General features: G+C 31.4%; 1 protein-coding gene across 1 annotated transcript; it reads left to right on the forward strand.

Annotated features, from left to right (window-relative positions):
* The first annotated feature begins 4581 nt into the window (after window positions 1-4581).
* On the forward strand, window positions 4582-12732 carry LOC120768420. The gene is made up of 4 exons (XM_040095101.1): window positions 4582-4927; window positions 10972-11352; window positions 11429-11575; window positions 12564-12732. Exons 1-4 carry the CDS (start codon window positions 4807-4809, stop codon window positions 12716-12718), a joined length of 804 nt encoding a protein of 267 aa, XP_039951035.1. The 5' UTR covers window positions 4582-4806; the 3' UTR covers window positions 12719-12732.
* The last annotated feature ends 2338 nt before the right edge of the window (window positions 12733-15070 follow it).

The following is a 15070-nucleotide window of genomic DNA, read 5'->3' on the forward strand; positions in this document are numbered from 1 at the left end:
AACTCTCCAAATGGGTTGAGGCTGATTGATTTCGCCGGGACCCGAAATATGGTTATTTGTGGTATTAGATTCCAGCATAGGAAAATTCAGCAAGCTACTTGGCTGTCTGAGAATTGATGGAAGCAGAGGAAGAGGAAGATTTTTACTCCGTGGGAAATACTAGTTGGGGAAGGACCTGGTTACACTTGGAGTCTCCAATTGCCGCCAAACAACGAAAAGGAAGAACGACTGGCGCGCTGTTGTACACTTGGCTATGACCGCGTAAGCGTTATCCACGCCAATAAAGATGAAGAAACCATTATCTTTATTCAACCCACAAAAATAGTCTAAAAGCGTAGGTATGATATGACCTAGGTGGTCAATTGTTTGTTCCATATATCAAAAAGCTAACCGACTAGGAAACTCTACAGTTCTAAAAAAGAGCCTTATATATTTTTTATATGTATGTCTGTATACTTTAGCACTTCAATTCCTCTAAGATCTCCAACAACAATATAATCAAAAATTGCGCAAATTTTCGAAACCGCCATTATGTAATACCAAAGCTTACCAAAAATACTTGAAACAATGACTATCATTAGAACTATTGCGCAAATTAAGAAAAAATGGCTTTATAAAGAATAAATCATGTCAATTGAATGAATGCAGCAATCATAATTAGCCTGCAATTAAATTAGTCAGTGAACGCCAAACTGTGACGAAATGACAATAAAAAACACAAAAGCAAAAACAAAACTGTTGCTAAATCGATTGTCCGATGCAAAAGCAAAAACAAAAGCAATACAACATAATGAAACTAACTAATTAATTTATTAGTAATCATTGTTTAACGTAAGTCAACTGAGAAGCACAAATAATACAAATGGAAGAGCGTTGTAAGCATGCAAATACAAACATAAGTTTATATAAGCAGTTGGTTGGTATAGGTACCCAGTAGGAAAAAGGGAACTGGTTTTATAGTTATGATAACGGCACTGGCAAAACTGATTATTACAATTCGTACCAACAGTTGAACATACAAAAACTATTTTCTAAAAATATTTCAAAACTTCTAAAAAAATATTTCTAAAACTATAAAAAATATTCTAAAACATTTCAAACATTATAAAAAAAATATTCTAAAAATGTTTAAAAAATTATAAAAATGTATTCAAAAAATATTAAAAAAATTATTAAAAAATTATTCTAAAAATATTTTAAAATTAACAAAAAACATTGAAATATTATAAAAAAATGTTCTGTAAATATTTAAAAATTTCTACATATATTTTAAAACAGATAAAAAATATTTTAAAATATTTGAAAAAACTATTCTAAAAAATATTTCCAATATTATAAAAAATATATTATAAAACTATTTCAAAATTAAAAAAAATATTCTAAAGATATCTTAAAAATTATAAAAAATATTTCAAGAATTATAAAAACGTATTCTAAAAGTATTTTAAAAGCTATAAAAAAATATTCAAAATATTTCATAATTATAAAAAATATGCTAATATTATTTCAAAAACTATAAAAATTATTTCAACTTTAAAAATATTTCAAATATTATTAAGAAATATTTTAAAAATTAAAAAAATATATGAAAAAAAAATTATGAAATAATATTCTAAAAATGCTTTAAAATTAAAAAAGAATAAAAATTTAAAAGTTATAAAAAAATATTCTAAAAATATTTCGAACATTAAAAAAGTATTCTAAAATTGTAAAAAAAACTTAAAAAAATATTTCAAACATTATAAAAAAAAATATTTTAAACATTATAAAAGAAATATTTCAAAAATTATGAAAAAATATTCTAAAAATATTTCAAAAATTATAAAAAATATTTTAAAAATTATAAAAAGAATTTCGTTAGCCTTCAGTGAACGTGGTGTTATCAAGAACTAAAGTTATGTGAAAAAAGTGAATACATATATAAGTGTATTTTAATTCCAAATATCGGATTAGAAAATAAAAATTTATAAACCTCAAGTTTTTAATTAAAAGTTGTTTTTGTATTTGAAACTTTTCTCGCGTTATAATAGAAACCACTCTTATTGAAACAAAATGTGAGTTTTGCCTATAAAGTGGTTATATAATGGATACACTCATACATATTAAAAAAAATGATTTTTGCTTTAAAATAGTTATATGTTGGTTATTATATCTGGTAATATATTGGTTATTATATCGATTTCTTTTTTTTTAGGTGATAGCGCATCTGTAGGTGTGCAAGGAAATAAAAATCATATTCAGCAAAAGTATTCTTCTAATAACACTGTATCCACCTGAATATGATTTGTAAGTAATGAATACAAGATTTCCTACTTTTCATTAAATATATGGAAAACGGTAATCCCATCTATCACTTTATCATGCAAGAGTATAAAATGTTCGGTTACACCAGAACTTAGCCCTTCCTTACTTGTTAATTCTGATTTCTAACTAAAACAGTTCTAGACTTGTATATTTTCTTACAGGGTACATATATATCAGCAAATAAAAGTTGCGACTAAATATTTGCATACACTTAAAAGTATGTGTGTATATAAGTGTGGAACTTCCGTCAGTTATGCGTGCTTTATGTTAAAATGAAATTTGCCGGCATAACCCAATAAGCATTTGCAGTAGACAAGTGCATTGAGAGCTATAATGAAAGAGAGAGTCTCCAGAATTTGAAGCCTTATAAGAATGTAAACGGATTTAAGTGAAAATCTAGTCAAATACCTCGTATAAACGAGAAGCAGGGATCAGATATAGAATTGTTTATCTGACTAGATTCATTCTATGTCTCACTCCTGATAATACACTTGAATAAATTTTATAAATGGCTCAAAATGGCAGAAGAATGGATCTACTTAAATTTTCCTTAGTGTTATGAAGTCTACAGCCAAACTTTCCTCTCCTAATTTGACTTGTTTAAGAAGTTAGGCCAGTCCAGATCGCTAAAAATGCATAATCTTGACAATTTATTCTGACAGTAAAGAAAAAAATTAGAGAATTTCTTTCTTGGAAACTTCTGAGTTTATTAAAGGTAAACTCTAAGAAAGTTGCATTGTGAACTTTATGTGTAGTTTAGTTTATGGTAGACTCATTGACTACAGATCGCAAACTTGTACCACTTTTCTCATGACCTATACGAAAGACGCCTTGTTTTAGTTTCAAATACTGTCAACAAAAGACTGCCATGATGGGCTGATAGTGAGCCTGCTCAAACGGTGGCCAAACCACGCCAAACTCTTAATTTGACTCTGCACTGTACTGTCAAAAATTCTACTTTCTGAATGAAGTAAACGGCCGGCAGCGGCCAGTTTTTGGCAATAGGGCAATTTGAGGTATTGTGTTAAATAGGAACAACATATATTGATTGGGTCTTAGACACTTTATTGTCGGGACTTCGAACTAAGAGATTACTACTCATTTATGTCTTTGTGAAATAATTTTGCTGGTGAGAGTTCTCTTTCAAAAAAGCTAATGAGTATTGATTGTCCCAGTTTATTGCCAGTCAGAAAAAGAGTATCTATGAACTTCCGCCCGTCCCACGATAGTTGGGTAATCAGTCGGGTAACTGGTACTTCCCGGATTTTTTATCAGGTCAAAACTTATAACTCGACAAAAATCTGCTGCTACAACGACAACAAAAACTAGGTTTTTATGAGTGTGATGTTATGAAATTACTTCCAAAATGGTTACTAATAATTTTAACTACATTCGAAAAAATCTATTTTATTGAAAATAATTATGGAGTCTTATTACTACACCCTATATTATCTTTCTTAAATATTTTTTAAGATGTTTAAGAGCCAGAATTCGAGTATAAAGAATATAGACACCTCTCCTACCATTTGATTCAGCAGCAAGTTTCATTTCTGCTTGCTTTAAATTATTATTAATGTACCAAACCTTGTTCGAAAATTATGGGAAACTTAAAAACTGAAATTGTCCAAAAAACGCGAAGAAAAGTGAAATGATTTCAAGGTCTATGGGGATATTATAGCACTTGCCAAAACACAAATTACCTGTATGTATCTAAATATAAGTATATCTACGTACATATAACCAAACTTTAAGTAAATTCAAAAAATCACTCTCACTGCGTACGATTTTTGCATAAACAAACAAACCGGCAAATGGTTTAGGAGCTACAAAGGTAGCTGAATCAAAAACCAAACAAAAAAGTATATATTGTTATGTATGTAGTATATATATACTATTCTATATATGTACAAACATATATATTTGAGGTATTGTTCTAGCAAAAACCAGTCAAACATCAAATCAATAAAGTCAGTAGGTAACGCTGAGGTACACACACACACATACATGCATATTCCTATACACATGTATTTCTCTGGCTTAATAAATGTATTCAACAATCCAAATTATTGCTCTGACCAGCCAATATTAATATAGTTATTCATTATTCTAACTGAGTACGAGCATGTCAATTTGATTTTTTATTTAAACATTTTTGTTTGTACGACTAGTATGGCGGCAAGCCGGCGCTGAGGTGAAGTGGGTGTGCGCGCTTAGTACGTAGCAGCAGATGGCGTATCGTTATTTTCGCAATAAAAACCACTGTGCCTGCCGTTTAGAATTTTAGATGCTTTCGAAGTGATTTGCAGTGTTGTTGCGCGTGTCTCGAGGTGATCGCGGATTCCCATAGATTTTAACACGCAAACGAAAAATTACTTGCGGCAGTCAAGCAGCACGAAGTAGCGAATTGTAGGCACTGAACGGGAATCCTTTGTAGTGACGTTTGGCGTAAAGAAAGTGAATTTTATTTCGTTTCGAAAGCGATTTTGGGTAGAAATTTCGAAAATGTTGCGTGCTTCGCTGTTGCTAATTTTGTTGGTTTGCCTGAATGGCTGGTGTGCGGCGCAAATTGAACTCAGTGCTGAGTTGCCAACATTGCCCGACTTCAAGCCGGTCACTGAATTGCGTGAGTGTCCTGTTAACGTTGAGTGAATTGCAAAAGAGTAAAAGTGATTATGAAATGTGTAAAGCGAAGAAATGAAGAAAATTATGTCGTTAAATAAGGTGTTTTAGGAACTAATTAAGAATTTGCTAATGAATTATGTAATCAATACAATTTAACTAGAATATTTTTCAAGGGGTTCTGTTGTAAAAATTAATATTATTAAAAATTTTGAGCTTTCAATTTTTTCACATATTTTTTCTATGTTTGGTACGACTTTCTAGAGTTTGACTTACTAGTTACATAGAATTTTAGAAAAAAGTGTTGATTCACAGGCTATAAGTAGCATTATCTCCTTTTTCTTTACTGGTGTATACACCGCTTACGGGATAATAGCCGAGTTAACAACAGCGCACCTCTCCTTTCTTCTTTTCGCAACGTGGCTGCAATTGGAAATTCTAAGCGAAACCAGGTCCTTCTCCAACTGGTGTTTCCAACGCAGTGGAAGTCTACCTCGTCCTCTGCAACCCCTGGCAGGTATTGCGTCGAATACTTTCAAAGCTGGAATGTTTTCGTCCATATGTACGACATGACCTAGCCAGCGCAGCCGTTGTCTCTTAAGCTCATCGTTCCATTGAAACCGATATTCGCCATTGCCAATCCACAAAAAACCATAAATCCTCCGCAAAACCTTTCTCTCAAAAACTCGTAACTTCGATTCAGAAGATGTGTGTTATTGCAGGTCCATTGTGGTACTTGGTACTATATAATTAATCATAAAGTCCTTTATAAATCTACGAAGTCCTTTTTGCCAAACACAAATTTTGTTAGGCGTTAAAGTCAATTTTGACTATGTTGCCAAAGTTATTTTTGAACCACGGTTTTGCAAAAGCTGGACAATGGAGGAGGAAGTGTCTGAATGTTTCTACCTCACCTTCTGCCATGCAACACTTACATTTTGCGTCCGACTGGACTTTTAGCCTTACAGCATAAATGGCTATCTAGAAAGAACACCTGCGGAAAGCTGAACTTTGTTAAGAGCAAGTAGTTGGGTCCGGAGCTACAATGCAAGATAACAACGCGAATCCAAATTTTCATTCCGATGTAAGCGGGTATGGGTAGCCCCTCTTGCTAGCATTAGCGATGCATTCCTTGTTTATCCATCTCATCTAATCTTATATTGTATTGCAGCTTTGTTGTCAGGGTAAATGCTCAACTCCTTGAAAGAAGCTGCACTTAGTCGACTAATACTTTAATAGCAGCCGTCGCAATGTCACTCTCATATAAAATTTGGACCTTATAGGCAAAAACTGTGCATAATTATAGGCAGTAACTAGTAGTATTCACTTGGTGTCAGTTTCGATCTATAAAGCTCCCTTCTGGCGAGTGACCTTCAATGTGTGTGGCCTGGTGTTATCCTGATGACTGAAAAAAGTTTTCTCTACTATTGGCCAAAGCTGACTGCTTCTGGGTCCTTTTTTCGACGTTCCTTCAGACAGTCCAATTGTTGACAACACAAATCCGAATTGAGATTTGGGCCATAGATGGCAATCTTATCAAAAGCTCTCACTCCCAAAACTTATAAAGAAAACTTTCCTCACCGTCAATACTGGGTTCGTCGTTGATTTATTAACGACAACTCTTTTCATTAGGTATTTTGAGCAAAGCTTCTCACCTCGTTCCAGTGAGTCTTAATTATGTTGAAATGTCAATTTATGCAAGCTTAAACATTTTCAAGTTGATGAGTAAATTCCTCCATGATCTCCTCTTTTTTTTTGCTCATCTTAGTATAAAGGATTGAGGTTGTTTGAGATTGAGTTAAATATTTGAATTCTGGGAGTTGTTAGGGATGACCACTAACAACTATTATTTATTAATTTTTGTTAAAGTTCATGTCGGATGCCTATACATCAATACCTTCAACATTCTCAGATAGGATGCAGTTTGTATATTGCACCCTGACCCAACATATATAATACTAATAGTAACTATACAAAAATGCTTTGAAATTTGTACTAAAAAGCTCGAATCCAACAAGGTAGGCCGGTGAAAAACATAGCTTATCTATACGCATTTGCTTTTGCAGTGTAGAGGCTAACAACGTTGTCGGGTTAAAAATCAGCTGAGTTAATCAATATAATTGCTGAACGCAATTGCCTTTATATGTGGTGTGCTTGTCGGTGAGCAATCAACTATGACGAGTCATCTCTACCTATTTAGCGGTAGTAAGGTAGTGTAGGAAACTTTGAATATACAAAGTAGGGTGGTCGGTTATTTTACTTTATAAAATTAGAATAGTAATAAAAATGAATAAAAGAGAAGAGTAAAAGCAAAAAAGAAGAAGAGCGGAAGAGCGAATAAAATTCGATCGATATGGAGACAATCAGTAATAATAATTTCTGGAGCGGATTATGTTTCTCAGAGACGTGATATTATCAGAAATATTTTCTGTAATTTTGATTCCTTAGAATTTGTTGGATTTGTAATGAAAATAGAAATGCAAAAGATAATTATGATATTGGTTAATGAATTATAATAAAAATTAAGTTCTACCATGAAACTGCAATATTATATTGTTTACAACTTTCTTAAGCAGGTCAGCCAGTTAAGAAAAAGTGGCCATATAAGTAATGGAAAAGGCTTGAACAAATTGATAAAAAAAATATGAAAAAAATTGCGCACCTCATTATTTGTGAATTATTTGAGTTTTAACATTATTTTTTTCAAACACACAACTACTGGAAATTATAGTATAATAGAATAAATTATAAAGTAATTATACTGAAGTTAACTATAATATTACTTATACAAAAATCAGATCGATGAATTAGATAGTTAATGGCGTCAGAATAACAACGAGAAAGAATAATAAGTACATATATTAATCTAGAATCCGAAAAAGTTGCTATAAAAATAATCCTGTCCTATAAATTTTGCGATAACATAGTATTCCGAATAAAATATTGGTACAAAAATATGCGCTGCTAGAACTTAAATCAGTAGCAAAAAGTTGCTATAAAAATAATCGTTTGTCATAAATTTTACGAAAACATGATATTTAGAAAAAAATCTGCGTAAAAAGTTGCTATAAAAATAATTGTTTGCCATAAATTTTAAATCTGGGTAGAAAAATATGCGCTGCAAGAACTTAAATCGCGAGAAAAAATGTGCTATAAATAAATAAGCACTTGCTATAAACCTCAAGAAAAAAATAAATCAGTACAAAAAATTTTTAATTAATTAGAAGTTGCTGTTAAACACTTGTATGCTATAAAAATAACAACAAAACTATATTCGGAAAAAAGTTTTTGTAAAGAGTTTCTAGCTACAAAAGTTATAAACGAACTTAAGGAAGGTAAAGAAAAAGTTGCTATAAAAGTAATAACTTGCTATAAAAACTGAGAAACAAATAAATCGGTACAAAAAATTGCTATACAGATACAGAGCGTTTTTAATATAAGTAAATGTTTAGTATTCAAAAATAATCACTCGCTATAAACTTAAAAATAAAACTATATTCTGAAGAAAATGTAGCTATAAAACGACCTGTTGCAAGAACTAAATTAAAAATAATAGTAAAAATTATTATTTGCTATAAAAAACAAGAAAAAAGTATAAAAATTCAAAAAGTTTCTATAAACATAAAGAGCAGTTTTAAAATTAGAAGTAGAAAATGGATAAAAAAAAACAATCGCATGCTTTAAAAGTAATGAAAATACTGTATTCGGAAGAAAAGGCTACTTTAAAATGTCATTTAGCTACAAAATTTGTATAATATGCACTTGCTATAAAAACAATCATACGCTATAAGAATAACAAAACAACTATATTAGGAAGAAAATGTTGCTATAAAAAGTCCTGCTATAAAAACTATAATGAAAACTATTACTATATATACTAAGAAAAGAGTATAACAACACAAAAACGTTGCTATAGAAATACAAATAGGATTTAAAGTTATAAGTAAAAAGTTGCTATACAACAATCGCATGCCATAAAAATTACGACAAAACAATTTACGGAATTAAAATTTGCTATAAAAGTCATTTAGCCACAAAACATTTTTCGGAACTAAAGTTTGCTATAAAAAGTCATTTAGCTACAAGAGCTGTAAAAGATATTAAATCCATCGAAAAATTTACTATAACAGTAAGAAGAAAGTATACCAATGCAAAAGCATTGCTATAAAAACTTTCTCATTTCATAAATAAAAAATGCTATAAAGTAAATGCTTGCCATGCAAATTGTGAAGAAACGCTGTTCGTAAGAAAATGTTGCTATAAAAATAGTCACTGGCTCCAAAAATAAAAGAAAAACTTGCTATAAAAATAAATACTTTGTCTGAAAACTAAGAAATAAAAAAGCCTTGCTATAAAAGTTTAAAACATACATTACATAAGTTAAAGGTTGCTATAATAAGAAGTACTTGTTATAAAAATTTATCATTGTGCAAATTCAGAGCTGATTTCAAATCATAAGTAAAAGATTGCTTTAAAAACAATCGCATCGCCAAAAACCATATTTGGAAAAAGTTTCTTTAAAAATTAGCGCTTGATATAAAAACCAAAAAAATTACTAGAAATGCTATAAAAATATAGAGCGGACTTTAGCAGGCTATTCAATTGGTTATTGGCACTAAAATCTATAAAAACGTATCGCAGAACTAAATTCAAGCTATTAAATAGTTTCCGGCATTTATCTGAGAGATTAAAATTTATGCTTTTTTGCGCGCTAATGAACTGCAAGAAACTTTACACAGTTACACTGCATACACCAACATACATAAGTTTGAACGTATGAGTGTGTTTTTTCAGTTTAGCAATGTCAATGCACAGTACAGTGTTAGCGTGCAAAAATCGCATGCGCGCAAAAAGTAGTGTGATACAAATAATGTTATTGATAAGCGAATTAATTAATGAGATTTAAAGAATATATAATTTAAAATGTTTTTTGTTCATAAAAATGTAATATTTGCATATAAAATAATATTTAAAGAAATTGTCTTTATTGAATTTATTGAAAAATTTATTTAAAATTTTTTTATGAAAATACTTTAAATAATTTTAAAATACATTTTTATTTAAAATATTTCAAAGTTTTTACAAATAAAATTTTATTATTGATTTAAATTTTTTTTTTTTTAATACATTTCAAAAATTGTAATACAATTTTATTTTTAAATATGTTTTTAAAATTTTAATATAATTTTTTTAAATATTAAAAATATATATTTAAAATTTTTTTTTGAAATATTTTCAAAAAAAATTTGGACTATATGCTGAGTATAGGATTTTGAAAACTTTTTTCCATGATGTAATTTAGTTTTTTGGTTTTGGCTTGACTTTACAATTTGCACACGACCAAGTAAAATTTTTTTTTCAAAATTTTGTTTTCAAAATCTCGAAAATACTACAAAATATCTAACTTAAGGTAGCATAAATCAACTAATTGATATCAGTTTACACAATTTATGGCGTATTGTCAATTAAACTAATTAATTGCGTTACAACAAAAGCAAAGCACAAAAGTCACTTGAACAATTAATTTAGAATTTCAGATTTTTTATGATACCATGCATTGAGCAATTAGATTCTTAACGCCACATTTCAAAGCGTACTTAGCTGCGCAGCTGCTTGTAGTGAGCCATCTGTGTCTATAACAACAACAAACACACAGTTACTGTGGCGGCGCTAAGGCCTCACTGCCACTATTAAAATCGCATGTGTGCCAAGGACAAGTGTCATTAGCCGCAGTGAACAGATTTCAAATAGTTAGCTGCAGTTAGTTGTTGTTATTGTTATAATTTATGAAATTAATATGTAATAAAATTGAGTAATGACAACTATTATTTAATAGTGAAAAAGTTTCCATTTACAAAACAAGTTCGTCGCTTAAGTCTTTTGTAAAACAAGTGCTAAGTGTTTAGTGGAGCGGGGAGCTAAGCTATTATTGAATGTATACATACAAAAACTATGAATGTGTGCTTTATTTTTCATTCTTTGTTGCACATTTCATACACAGACACACGCACTTGTGCTTCAACTAATGTTCCTTCTTTACATTTTTAGCCGCTGACATACCGACATGCGAGCAGAGTGACATCAATATCAATGAGTGCATCAAACGCGCCTTCCAAAAATTAACGCCACGCCTTAAAGATGGCATCAAGGAGCTGAATATACCACCCATGGATCCGTTCATCATTGAGCGCAACAACATTGAAGTGCGCAGCGGCTTCGCAACTGGCCGTGTGCAGGTACGTAACGTACGTATATTCGGCATCAGCGATAGCGTAGTGCAGTCGGTAGACCATCGTATGGATGGCGATAAAGTGAGCATGGGATTGGTTACACAAGTGCCGCGTCTCTACCTGGAAGGCAACTACAAAGCAGATATGATGATAAACGAGGTGAAAATGACACCGAAGGGCTACTTCAATGTGACAATGAGTAAGTGAGAGAGTGAGGGAAGAAGACATTAAAAATGGCTGACAATTAATTGTGTGGTAATTTTACTCGTTTTCAGCCGATCTTGTCTTGAGCTCGCAGTCGGAGGGTGAACTTTATGAGCGCGATGGCCACACGTATTTGCGTTTGACGAAATTCAACTTTGAACCGGAAATCGGTGATATGCATATTTATGCGAGCAATCTGGTGCCCGATCCGGCATTAAGTGAGTATATACTATATATACTTGTATATGATGTAATGAGAGGGAAATTAAATGAAAATTGAGGCATTAATTTACTTCAAAAAAAAAATTTGATTTTGATCAGTCAGTTTATACCACAGCTATATGCTATAATGATCCGATCTGAACAATTTGTTCGGAGATTGAAATGCTACTTTGGACAATAACCTGTGACAAATTTCGTGCAAATATCTCGTTAAATGAAAAACATTTCCATACAAGGACTTGAGTTTGAGTTTGTACCACAATAATCTCTGCCAAACTTCGTGAATATATCTCGTTAAATGAAAAACATTTCCATATAAGGACTTTAGTTTGATTGGTCGGTTCGCATGGCAGCTATATGCTATAATGGTCCGATCTAAACCATTTCTTCGGAGATTGTAACGCTATCTGGGACAACATTCTGCGCAAAAGTTTGTAAAGATATATAGTCAAATAAAAAAGTTTTCCATACGAAGACCTGGTTTTGATAGGCCAGTTTGTATGGGAGCTATATAATATAATGATCTGATATCGGCGGTTCCAACAAATGAGTAAGCTACTTGGGTAGAAAAAGACTTGTGCAAAATTGCAGATTCGTATTTCGAAAACTGAGGGACTAATTCGAATTTTTAACAAAATATTACGCATCAGAGAGACGAAAGACAGGAGGGCATTGCTAAAACGACTTAGCTCGTCACCCTAATCATTTTTTTTTGTTGTTTTAGGATTTCAATTTTCTTCTGGGAGTTCCAAAATTCGTGGAAAATTTAATATACCCTGTTCAAGTTACAAAAATAATAGTATGAAATAAATTAAAAATTAAATGTTTAGTATAAAAAAATATTTTAAAATAATTTTAAATAACAATTTTTAAAAATATTAAATATAACGATCTTAATAAATATTTGTTCTTTTTTATTTTCTTATAAAATTAAAAAAAAAAATATTATTGTATTCATTTAATTCTTTACCGTTTATCTTTCAGACGCCGTTATTTTGGACTTTGTTAATCAATACTGGCGTCAAGTCTATAAAATCATGTTGCCACAAACGCGCAGCACTTGGGAGCCGATGTTTTTGAAAGTTATGAACTCATTTTTCGCCTCTATACCCTTCGATTTATTCATTAAGAAGAACTAAATACCACTAAAAAATACTCAGGGAAATATTTTAATTACTTGCTGCTAATTTTGTAAATAAAAATATAAATAGTATTAAGTGTATATAATAATAAATTTATATTTGTTTATATATATATATATATATATATATGCATTTCATTGTGAAATGTTTTTGCTTATATGCCTGCTTACAAATAAAGTGTATTAAAATGCTTTTGAAAACACCACTTTTGTATAGTGCTGCATTTCTTCGATAATGATAATGGGTGCTTTTCACCACGTCAAATTCAATGTCAGAATTTTGAAAGCAATTAAATTGCTTGTCATTTCATGTTTGTAATAATCAACGTTTATGCTAATGAAAATCGCTACATGTGTGCTTCTAAATCATGTTTTTATATAATTGTTGGCTTCAGTGATTTTTCTCCAAGCAGTGAGCACACATGTCAGTGAAGTCATATTACTGTCAGTTTAGTGCCAGTGAATTTGAGATATTACAATTTGTGTTTGTAAATAATTTTAGAATGTAAATGGCGACTTAAGCGGCTTACTACTGACAGTTCAAAGTCATTGAATTTTACCTAATGAAAATTATGGTTTAGTACATCATGTAAGAAATTTTTCTAGATAATGTAAATTAAATGGCAACGTAAAAGTACCGTCTACAAATATTTCGATTCGAGCGTAACCGATTATGTATATTTTTGGGTATTGGGTAGTCGAAAAAGTCTTTTCGTATTTTGTCAATAGATGTCGTTGCAGTCGTGTATCTCCAGTGCTACCAATCACATTGTGTCATCCCATATAGTCTTGGAAAGGTGAGATGAAGTTTCATTTAACCAAAAAAAAAATAATTAAAATCGGGGAAGTTGAGAAAAGTAACAGCTGTTCAAAAATGAGTGAAAATAATGAAAAAATTCGCTATATTTTGAAATTTTTGTATAAAAAAGGGAAGAATGCCACGCAAGCCACCAATGTAAAGTTTACGGAGACGATGCTGCATCAGTTCGTGCAGCACAACAATGGTTCGCTCGCTTCCGTTCTGGAAATTTTGATGTGAAAGATGCACCTCACTCTGGTCGACCTATCTTTGAAAAAGTCGATGAAATTATGGAAAAGATTGACCAGGACCGTCACATTGGCAGCCATGACATCGCTAAGGAACTAAACATTCATCATCAAACAATTTTAAACAATTTAAAGAAGGCTGGCTACAAAAAAAAACTTGATGGTTGGGTACCACATGAATTGTCTGTGAAAAATTTAGTGGACCGAATTAACATCTGCGATTCTTTGCTGAAACGAAATGAAATCGAACCATTTCTGAAGCGAATGGTGACAAGAGACGAAAGGTGGATCAAATACGACAATAATGTGCGAAAAAGACCATGGCCCAAGCGTGATGGAGCTCAACAAATAGTTGCAAAGCCAGGATTGACGACTCGATGCTGAGTGTTTGGTAGGATTGGAAAGGAATCATCCACGATGAGCTGCTCCAGCCTGGTCGAACCATTGATTCTACATTTTACAATCAACAACTGATGAGATTAAAGCTAGCAATCGAAAAAAACGGCCAGAACTGAAGAGCAGAAAGAGCTTCACACATCTCTGATGACTCGGCAAAAGCTGGGAGAGCTTGGCTTGGAAGTTTCGATGCATCCACCATATAACCCAGACCTTGCACCACCGGACTACCATTTGTTTCGGTCAATGCAGCACTCCCTTAATGGAATAGCTTCAAGAGAAGCCTGTTGTTGTTACTTGTCGCAGTTTTTCGCCGAGAAGCCAGTAAAGTTTTACACTGATGGAATAATGTCTCTAGCGGAAAAATTGCAAAAAGTGATCAACCAAAATGCTACATATTTTGTTCATTAAAGTTAATTATAAATATTAAAGAAAATAAGAAATACGAAAAGACTTTTTCGACTACCAATATTTGAATGTTTCATAGACTGAGAACACATTATGCATATTTTGGGTTCAAATATTTCTTTTAAGTCATGGATATGTATTCCAAAAAAGAAGTTGATTTGATTGTAAAAATATAATGTAGAACAATTTCAATCCAGTCTTGCTAATCTGAGGTTTTATTTGAATATTTTCTATATCTTGGAAAATATATAAATTTTATTTGAACTTTTCGCATATATATAAGTATATACTCAGTTGAATACCACATATGAGCAGTGTGAATCAGTAATAAGAATTATATGAAAACTTTAACCTCAGCGACATCTATCGCCTCAATCAGCAAACGTTTTGAGTGGATTATTTGAGTTTTTATATGCAGAAAGCTGTATATACACGTATCAAAAGGAGTGCAGATTTCTAAAGGACTCACTCTTACCACCATTTTGTTTAGAATTTAGAG

Source organism: Bactrocera tryoni, chromosome 2 (assembly GCF_016617805.1).
Source record: "Bactrocera tryoni isolate S06 chromosome 2, CSIRO_BtryS06_freeze2, whole genome shotgun sequence".
In the NCBI taxonomy this organism is placed as follows: Eukaryota; Metazoa; Arthropoda; class Insecta; order Diptera; family Tephritidae; genus Bactrocera; species Bactrocera tryoni.

Excerpts from the sequence above, each read along its gene's own strand:
- LOC120768420 (XM_040095101.1), top strand. The coding sequence starts at position 4,807 with ATGTTGCGTGCTTCGCTGTTGCTAATTTTGTTGGTTTGCCTGAATGGC. Across the intron at positions 4,928-10,971 it reads CAAGCCGGTCACTGAATTGC|CCGCTGACATACCGACATGC; the intron begins GTGAGTGTCCTG and ends TTACATTTTTAG. Across the intron at positions 11,576-12,563 it reads GGTGCCCGATCCGGCATTAA|ACGCCGTTATTTTGGACTTT; the intron begins GTGAGTATATAC and ends TTTATCTTTCAG.